Raw genomic sequence first — 10026 nt, forward strand, 5'->3', positions numbered from 1 at the left:
TAGAACCCAGATATGGACTCTCAACTCTATGGTCAAATAATATTCGACAAATAGGAAAAAATATCCAGTGGAAAAAAGAGAGTCTTTTCCATAAATTGTGCTGGGAAAATTGGACAGCTGTGTGTAGAAGAATGAAACTCGACCATTCTCTCACACCATACAAAAAGATAAACTTGAAATGGATGAAAGATCTCAACGTGAGGCAGGAATCTATCAAAATCCTAGAGGAGAGAATGCGCAGTAACATTTTCAACAACAGCCATAGCAACTTCTTTCAAGACATGTCTCCAAAGGTAAAAGAAACAAAAGTGAAAAATGAACTTTTGGGATATCATCAAGATCAAAAGCTTCTGTACAGCAATGGAAGCAGTCAAAAAAAAAATGAAGAGGCAATTCACAGAATGGGAAAAGATATTCGCAAGTGACACTACAGAAAAAGGGATGATGTTCAAGTTCTATAAAGAACTCCTCAAACTCAACACTCACAAAACAAATAATTGTGTCAAAAGATGGGCAGAATACATGAACAGACACTTCTCCAAAGAAGACATACAAATGCTAACAGACACATGAAAAAATGTTCATCATATCTAGTCATCAGGGAGATTAAAATCAAAACCACATTGAGATACCACCTTACACCAGTTAGAGTGACCAAAATTAACAAGACAGTAAAAAACAAGTGTTGGAGAGGATGAGGAGAAAGGGGAACCCTCTTACACTGTTGGGGGGAATGCAAGTTGGTGCAGACTCTTTGGAGAACAGTGTGGAGATTCCTTAAGAAATTAAAAATAGAGCTATCTTATCACTCTGCAATTGCACTACTGGGTATTTACCCCATAGATAAAGATGTAATGAAAAGAAGGGTCATCTGTATCCCAATGTTCATAGCAGAAATGGCCACAGTTACCAAACTGTGGAAAGAGTCAATATGCCCTTCACAGATGAATGGATAAGGAAGATATTGCAATGGGATATTACTCAGCTATCAGAAAGGATGAATACCCAACTTTTGTATCAACATGGATGGGACTGTGTTGTTGAATAAACATGAATAACTGAATTATGTACTCTGCTCTACATTACATCTACTTACATAGATCCTTTTAATATTGTGTGTTGAAATAGATTATATCTCCTTTTCATTGTGTTTCAGATATTAAGGAGGATATTACAATATATTTGTTATGACATGCAAGCACTGAGTAGACGGGGTGAGATATATTACTTTAGAAGCTAAAGTAATATTGATAATAACACAATTTTTCCAGCTTACAGATTGGAAATGGATCCAATTTCAAAAATGTGGAGCATTGGGTGTTGTAAGCAGACAATGAATTATGGAACACTACATCAAAAAGTATGAGGTACTGTATAGTGAATAACATAAAATTTTAAAAAATATATAACTTTAAGCTATTCTGAAACAAGCAGGATTAAAGATATTTATCATCAATTTATCAATTTCATAAATATTTCTGGGAGCTTACATATTTCAAAACAGTATCCCAAAAAAAGTGATCTGTGTTGTTCAGTATCAATCAATAAGAGGTTCCCAAAATGACTATTTCCTGTACAAATATCCATTATACCAACAGTCTTCTCATGGCCCCAATAACCTCTTTATTCCTTAGGCTGTAGATAAATGGGTTCAGAAGGGGTGTGATGATGGTGTAAAACACTGCCACTGCCTTATCCTGTCCTTGGGAATGCAAGGAGTGTGGCCTTGTATAGGTGGATAGAGCAGTCACATAGAATAAGCTTGCCACTATCAAGTGAGAGGAGCAAGTAGAGATAGCTTTTGTCTGTCCTTTGCCTGAGATCATCTGGAACACCACAGTAAGGACACGGGCATAGGAAACTAGAATAGCCATGAATGGTAGCAGCAGAATAATAAGCCCACTCAGGAGGACTGTATGCTCATACTGGGATGTGTCCTGACATACCAGTTGTAATAGAGATGGAAGTTCACAAAAAAAATGGTTGATGAGCCGTGATCTACAAAATGGAAGATGAAATACATACAATGTATGTACTAAAGCATTGATAGAACAGCTGGTCCATGCACATGTAACCATGAACCAACAGATCTTCTTGCTCATGAGTATGGGATAGTGTAAAGGGTGACAGATGGCTACATATCGGTCATAAGACATGAAACCAAGAAGAAGGGCTTCAGTCCCACCAAGGACTATGAACACAAATGTTTGAATCACACAGCCTAAAAAAGTAATGGTCTTACTATTTGACAGAAAGTTAGTGGTCATCTTGGGCACTGTGGTGGAAATGTTCATTATATCCATGAAGGAGAGTTGACTGAGTAGAAAGTACATTGGAGTGTGGAGTCTGGTGTCCAGTCGAATGAGAAGAATCAGTACGATATTCCCCATCAGAGCCACTGCAAAAAGAATTACAATGGCAACAAATAGGAAAACATCCTTTTGACCAAACTGGAAAATACCAGAGAGTATAAAATCCATTTTGATGCTTTGATTTCCTGTCTTCATAGTTTAATTTCAAATATCACAGCACATATTATCTGAATATTCCATGAAAAATCAATGACCACACTTCAAGAGAAAAGAAAATGATGACTATTAAGTGCTTTGAATTGGCTCCACACCATTTCCCTAGCCAAGTAAAATATACAGACTTAATACTGCTTTCATTTTCTTTGCAAAATGAGTGGAAAACAATTTATCATATTCCAGTAACTTTCAGAGAATAAACACTGGATAATCAGAACTTAACCAATCTCTTTACACATAAGACAACTGTTAGAGAATGTATGTGTATTCAATTTCCATCATCTCTATATTTATTTATCATCAAATGTATTACTCACACTCAATTACCCAATGAATTTGTGGCAGTATTAAAAGCACCCTAAATTTCTGTACAGTTTGAAAAATACATGTTTTATCCTCTTTTTTCCCTTTAAATTCAGAATTCTGAGGTTTTTTAAGCATAATCAAAGTTATCTAATCATTTTTCCTCACCTCTGATTCTAAAAGGTAGTACTCTAGTATTACAAACATTGAATGGGACACCTGGGTAGCTCAGTCAGTTAAACAGCTGCCTTTGGCTCAGGTCATGATCCCAGGGTCCTGGGATGGAGTCCACATTGGGCTCATTGTTCTGTGGGGAGCCTGTTTCTCCCTGTATCTGTTGCTCTTCCTTCTTGTGCTCTCTCTGCATTTCTGTCTCTGACAAAGAAATAAAATCTTTAAAAAAAGTCAAATGTTATAAAATATTTTCATAAAGTTCAGGAAATTAATTTTAGGCTATGCCACATTAATGTATTATAAATAAAAAATCGCTTGATATATGAGGAAGAAGTATGAAAGTTCATGTTAAGGTGAGAAGCACCTAAAAGATATGCATCTTCTTTCCCCCCCAAAAGAAATTCTCTAATTTCTAGAGACATAGACACCTCCTCCAACATCCAAAATCATTTCTAGTTATAGAAGAAATTCTAAATGCGAGTTCCATTCACATTAATATAAAATAAATATGACTATTTAGGACTGACAACTTTTATGATATGTTCACCAATGTAATTTAAAAATTACGACTCCCAATCTTAAAACAACTCTAATTATCATGTGGCTCTGGTGCACTAAGTAATGTCTTGGAATTTCGAGTTGAAGGAAAAAAAAATTAAAATAACATCATCTTAAAGTTTGTTTTAAAGTCAAACTGGTTTATCAGAGAAAAGAAGCATTATTAAAGTTTATATTTACCATGCTTGATTTCAGAACATGTTATATGTTATTAGATCCACAAACTGAAAGCCAACAATTTCTACCTAAAAAATTATAATAAAATAAGCAATTATATATAGTTATTTTCATCATAATAAGAACTCATTATTCTTATAGTCCACACACATGTTTGCACTATTTCTTTCCCCATTTCCCTTGAATTACACCAAAATTTTTGGTGTAAATTTTATTTAAGGTAAAGGTATTAGGCAACTGATGTCAGGAGATAGAAATTAAAGAAATGGAAGTCATACATACAGAAAATGTGTCAGGTCCTTCATATTTTCAGTCAGTAATAAGGTAAATAAATATAAAATGAAATTATTAATAATAATCAGGACTTGTATGGAACAATATGACTTAGAATATATTTCCCTTTAATGAAACTGCATAGAATTCTCACCATGTATTTTCTTTTTAGTTTCCTGAAATATTTTATCTGTTTTAAATATTTTCATTATTTAAAAAAATATTGTTGGATATAAATTTGTCCTTTACAGAATCCAAAACATTATGGTTTAGCAAAGAAAGAAACAAAGATGTCAGTAGTCCCATCAAGAATAAAAGGATGCTCTAGCGTCATGGTGTCTTGCACATGGCTACCAAACTCTGGTCGTATCTCCCTGTGACAAGTTGGTCTTCATCCCCTTTGTCCTTTAAAGCTGGGATGATTCATATTCAATATAAGACCAAACAAATCTCAAATACTTAACTCTATATTATTTTCATGTAAGTCACTTAAGTGATATGTTGATAACATAGTCAACTATGTTGATTGAGAATATGCACATGTCAGATGCATAATAAAATTCACACTACATAATGATCATGCATTTTTTTTTTTTTTTTTTTTTTTATCAAATGAAATGCATTTTATCCCCAGGGGTACAAAACCAGGTTTACACACTTCACATGCATTTTTAAAAATAGTATGTCTAAGACTAACTGCATATTTTCCTTTTCAATATAAGTTGTAGGAAACTCATCAAGGCATTGTAATTTCTTTTCATGTCCTTCAGAGGACTGATTGTTACTTATAGATACTTACTTACTATAAATATTCCTTTCCCTCCACTAAACCAAGTCTTAGAGACTAAAAATGATGATGATATTTCCTTGAAACACTGTATCTTTTTCAAGATGAGTAGACACAGAAATTTTCTTTAATTTTATAAAATTATTAATGTAAAAGGCATTTCCTTTGAGGCATATAGCCTCTTATATTGAGCTGTGTTTCATTCTTCTAGAATTATTTTTTCTTAAAACATTAAAAAGAAGAATGGAAGATGTATCTGCATAGTATATATAGAAAGGAATCCTAACACCCATATAGTGGTAGTGATTACAGTTACAACAATTTATTCTTTAATAATTTTTAAAATCTTAATTAAAATTTTAATTATTTAATAATTTTTAATATAAAATAATAGTATTTGATGGTCATATATATGAATAGTTACATATATTTTGAATAATCAAACTACTTAACATGACACATCTGTAGAGAAGCAAAAACAACAAATTCTAAGAGTAATCAAAAAGTATTAAAATCTCTAATTTGAAAAGCTTTTTAAGAGCTGTTAATGTACTAAAATTCTGTAGGTCTTAGTGACTTTAATTTTTTCCTTAGGAAATATGTCTTCAAGCATTTAGCATAACAAACTCAGCAGAAAATATAATTTAAATATACAGTCATTTTCTTCCCTTCTTGTAAGATTTTTAATCTCTCTTGGTGGAAATTCATATTTTGGTTCCAACAGCCCTTTTGGGAAAACTTGGTCTCTAGTCCACAATTAAGCAATATTATACACTGCACATGATGCTTCATTAGAAAAGCTGTCAGTGTTCCAAAAGGGAAAAAAAAATAACCTAGAATTTTGGCCAATTCTCTCATATATTCATCAAAGTGAGAAACAATCACATCACCAAATACTTAAAAAAGTACTACTTAACTAAAATATGTATATGGATTTGGATTCTGCATAATTAATAACTGATTGATGTACAGGTGTTTTGTGTACAAAAAAGCTAACAATTTCTGAGGAATTACATGACATTGCAAATGGTCTAGTCATATAGTTCATTGCCTTTGTACAACAATCATAAAAATCTTGCTATGCAGATGCCTGGATGGCTCACTTGCTTAACTGTCTGCTTTGGGCTCAGGTAATGATCACAGGGTTTTGGTGATCAAGTCAGTCCTCAGGCTCCTTGCTCAGCAGGTAGCCTGCTTCTCCCTTGGCCTGTCACTTTCCCTGCCTGTGCTCTCTTTCTCTGAAAAATAAACAAATTTAAGAAGTGAGTTGGGGGAAATCAGAGGGGGATACAAACCATGAGAGACTGTGGACTCTGAAAAATAAACTGAGGGTTTTGAAGGGGATGGGAGTGGGAGGTTGGGTGAGCCTGGTGGTGGGTATTATGGAGGGCACATATTGCATGGGGCATTGGGTGTGGTGCATAAGCAATGAATTCTGGGACTCTGAAAATAAATAAAATAAAATAAAATGGAAAAATATTAAAAAGCATTGGTATGGTTTTAAAATAGAATTCAGGGGTTTCTTAAGTTCCAAAGTGGGAAAATTATGCCTAAATTCAGGGAGAATAATTTAAATAACATGATATTAATTTAATCATTTACTATATCAATAATATTTATTGAATTTTTAGAAATTAAGGGGACTTTGAGTTTAAACCATTAATCCCCTTTACTAACTTTATGGGATAAAACAAAGCAATTATTCTACACAGATTTGAAAAAAGAAAACAAAAACACCAAGAACCACAAAGTAAAGGAAAAGGAAAGAACTGTAGATCTTGAAGGTCAAGGTAACATACTTTAGCGTTCACAGGGAATATACAGAGATCTACATTATACTTTATGTAACTTGAATACATCAGTAAGTTAAAAGTAAAATGCGTACATTTTTTATCTTTATTTCTCCGAATCATTTTATGTATAAAATTTAGTTTTCTTTTCTATAAAGTACCTTAGTTTTGGAAAGAATTTCTCCACAAAGAATAGTGCAACATCAATCACTGAATGCCAGTCAGCAAAGGGGAAAATAGGAGTATGGAATACAGATCTCTGATTTTAAATAAAGTTTGAGTCCCATAAGTAATCAACACTTTCCTCACAGTTAGCCACTGATGGAAATAATTTTAGCCTATCATGGGAAAAACCTACAATTTTGATAACTTGACATGCACAGTCTTAAGAGGTTACCTTAAGAAAAAAAGTGTGATACACAATGAAAATATGGCATTTGAAGGGCCTGTGCAAGGGAGAGACCCTAAGGTTAACTTCTTTACCTTCAAGATAGATCAGCCTCTGAATTTAGGTCTAATACTTCATGATAATGGTTAAAACTGTTGTTGCTGTTGTTTTATTTTCAGTTGACATTGTGTGAAAAATTTTTAAATGTATTATGGGCCAGCAAATGTAAGCTACTTAGGATAGTTACAAAAGAAGTTAGTAATCCCATACAAAAATGCTTGTAATATAAAAGTGACGGTATGCTCTTAATTTCCCAACATCCAGCCTCAGGGTTTAAGTGCAGTGTACTGATGGAATGGAGCTAGGGGAGGATAGCTTACTCTGCATAAATAAGATAATCAGACTTACTGTTAGATTTCTTTACTCTTAAGTTTACTCATATTTTTCTATTGTGAATGGTTTTTGCACATAAAGCTGAAGGTAATTGATTAGTAATTAACTTGTAAATACAGGCAAGCAATTCACAATATTGCCTGACACACAGCAAACACCCAATATATACGAATTTTTGTTTTGACTATTGATTTTACTGTTCTTCTTCTTTTTTAAATTGTCATTCTATATAAACTAAGATGGATTCAAAACAGATGCATGTCCTTTATTGTATTCCTCTATTGTGTATACTTTATTAGTTGTTCAATTAAAGACCCAGAAGCAAAAAAAGAACAAACTATTCAGAGTAATTTATCATAAACCTGCAATACAGCAAAATTCTCCAATTACATACCCAGCCCAATGTAATCACATGGCCGCTGTTCATGGCTGACTGCCTCCCAGCTGGAAGGTAGACTCCCAACCTCACTTAAAAAATGCTTGTTTTTCCACCATATGAGGCACAATCTGAATCCATACATATGGTGTCTGAGCCCCAATATTGTATCAAGATAGTCAGGATATCACTTTGGATACAGATGGCCCTTTGAATTCATTAAATTTAATTTCATTACACATTTAAATTAATTAAGTAATGACTATAGAGACATGGAGCAGTATCCAATTTCCTTTGATCAAGTCCTAGGAAGAGAGTAAGAGCAGATGTATCATGAGAACAGATTAGATAAATCAGCATATCTTGACATTCTTTAAGGCATACTACACCTTGTGACATATCTGTCCCTTGAATCCTGGAAGAACATCAGGACAATGGGCTAGAATGTTCCAGCCCTCATTTCTCACAGACACTCCATGAAAAGCAATATATGGACAAACACAGTTTTGTCAGAATTCCAGCAACCAGTTAAAAAGATGCAAAAACCAAGTGAATACTCAACCAACAAAATTCCCTGACTCAAAGTGTCAGGAAATTTTGTGGCATTTTGCCTCCCCCTGCTATATTCCCCATCTGAGCAATGTGGTTTAGTAAGGAGGACACTTTTTAATTCTGAGTTCTATCCTTTAGACAAAAGAAGACTCCACTTGTTTATAAGGTTATGATTTGTGAAAGTACTGCCCAAGTGATTGTGTCTGTCTCACCTGGCTCAGGACCCTGATGGGGGAAATGGCATAGTTTGGAAGCCTCTGACAGCAGTGGCATTTGCAGTGGAAAATTTGAGCACCAGTGAGCTATGATTTGTGGTGGGAAGCAAGAAATTAGCAAAGAGACATTTAGTATAAATCCAAGGTTTCCTTTAAAAAATTATTTTATTTTTTCAGTGTTCCAATATTCATTGTTTATGGACCACACCCAGTGTTCCATGAAATACATGCCTAACTTAATACCCACCACCAGTATCCCCCATTCACCAACCCCCTCTCCTCTAAAACCTTCAGTTTGTTTCTCAGAGTCCACAGTCTTTCATGATTCATTTCCCTCTCTGATTTATCCCAACTCACTTCTCTCCTTCACCCAATATCCTCCGTGTTATTCCTTATGATCCACAAGTAAGTGAAACCATATGATAATTGACTTTCTCTGCTTGACTTATTTCACTTTTCACTCCTCCAGTCCCGTCCCTGTTGATACAAAATTTGGGTATTCATCCTTTCTGATGAAGCATAATATTCCATTGTATATATGGACCATATCTTCTTTATCCATCTGTTGAAGGGCATCTAGGATATTTCCACATTCTTTTTATTACAACTATATCTTTGGGGTAGATACCCAGTAGTGCAATAGCAATACTTCTAGGAAAAAAAAAAAAAACATAAACAAAACAAAACAAATATACAGGGACAAAACTCTAAGGAAATAAAAAAGTGTCATGTATGTAGGGAACTGGACCAAAACACACAGAAGCCCACCTTTACTTTTATAAGATTTGAAAGACAAAAACTAAAAATTAATGTACATATATTAATTGGCCCACATATGTAAAAGTCTTATCCATGACATCAGTAACACACTGTGTTGTAGTGGTAGTCTTTTATGCAATCCTAATCTCCACTATTTTATAATGTCTGTATTTGGAAATAATACCTCAAATAGACAATTAAGTCAACATGGATCATATGTGTCACCTACATCCAATATGTATGATTTCATATAAGCAGAGTTTAAGGTAAAACACTTTGAGAGTTAGAGCCATGTAAAAACAGAGAGAAAAGATGGATGTTTACAAGCCAAGGAAAGGGTTCCCCCCAAAAATTCAACTCTGCCAACACCTTGATTCCATCTTGTAGCCTCCAGAAAAGAGGAAATTAATTTCTATTATTAATTATAACCCAAGCTGTGATACTTGGATATGGCAGTTTTAGCAAACAAAACCCCTATGATAATGACAAAGAAAGTATCAATAAACTATAGGCAAAGGGAAATAAGAAGTATATAAAAATTCTTATTAAAAAAAAAGCCAACAACAACAAAATGAAAATGAAGGCATTAAAAAATGTAATGAAAGACAGCAAGAGCTATATCAAGGAAACACTTAACAAAAGAACACTGATGGGGGACAAGATGGCAGGGAAGTAGGAGGAGGCGCCTTTTCAACCTGTACCCTAAAGTGAGCTGATTACCTACCAAAGAACTCCAATCACCCATGAAGTCAG

The 10026-nt window shown here is 34.0% G+C and overlaps 1 protein-coding gene across 1 annotated transcript; it reads right to left on the reverse strand.

The window, feature by feature from the left end:
- Positions 1-1586: 1586 nt before the first annotated feature.
- On the reverse strand, positions 1587-2507 carry LOC101671253 (olfactory receptor 2AK2-like). The gene has a single exon (XM_004782327.1). The coding sequence runs from the start codon at positions 2505-2507 to the stop codon at positions 1587-1589; it is 921 nt and encodes a 306-aa protein (XP_004782384.1).
- Positions 2508-10026: the final 7519 nt, after the last annotated feature.

The sequence above is a fragment of the Mustela putorius genome, unplaced genomic scaffold, assembly GCF_011764305.1.
Source record: "Mustela putorius furo isolate JIRA1106 unplaced genomic scaffold, ASM1176430v1.1 tig00001009_pilon_pilon_pilon, whole genome shotgun sequence".
NCBI classification, from domain to species: domain Eukaryota; kingdom Metazoa; phylum Chordata; class Mammalia; order Carnivora; family Mustelidae; genus Mustela; species Mustela putorius.

What these genes read in the sequence shown, in the direction of transcription:
- LOC101671253 (XM_004782327.1), bottom strand. Translation starts at nt 2,507, where the DNA reads ATGAAGACAGGAAATCAAAGCATCAAAATGGATTTTATACTCTCTGGT.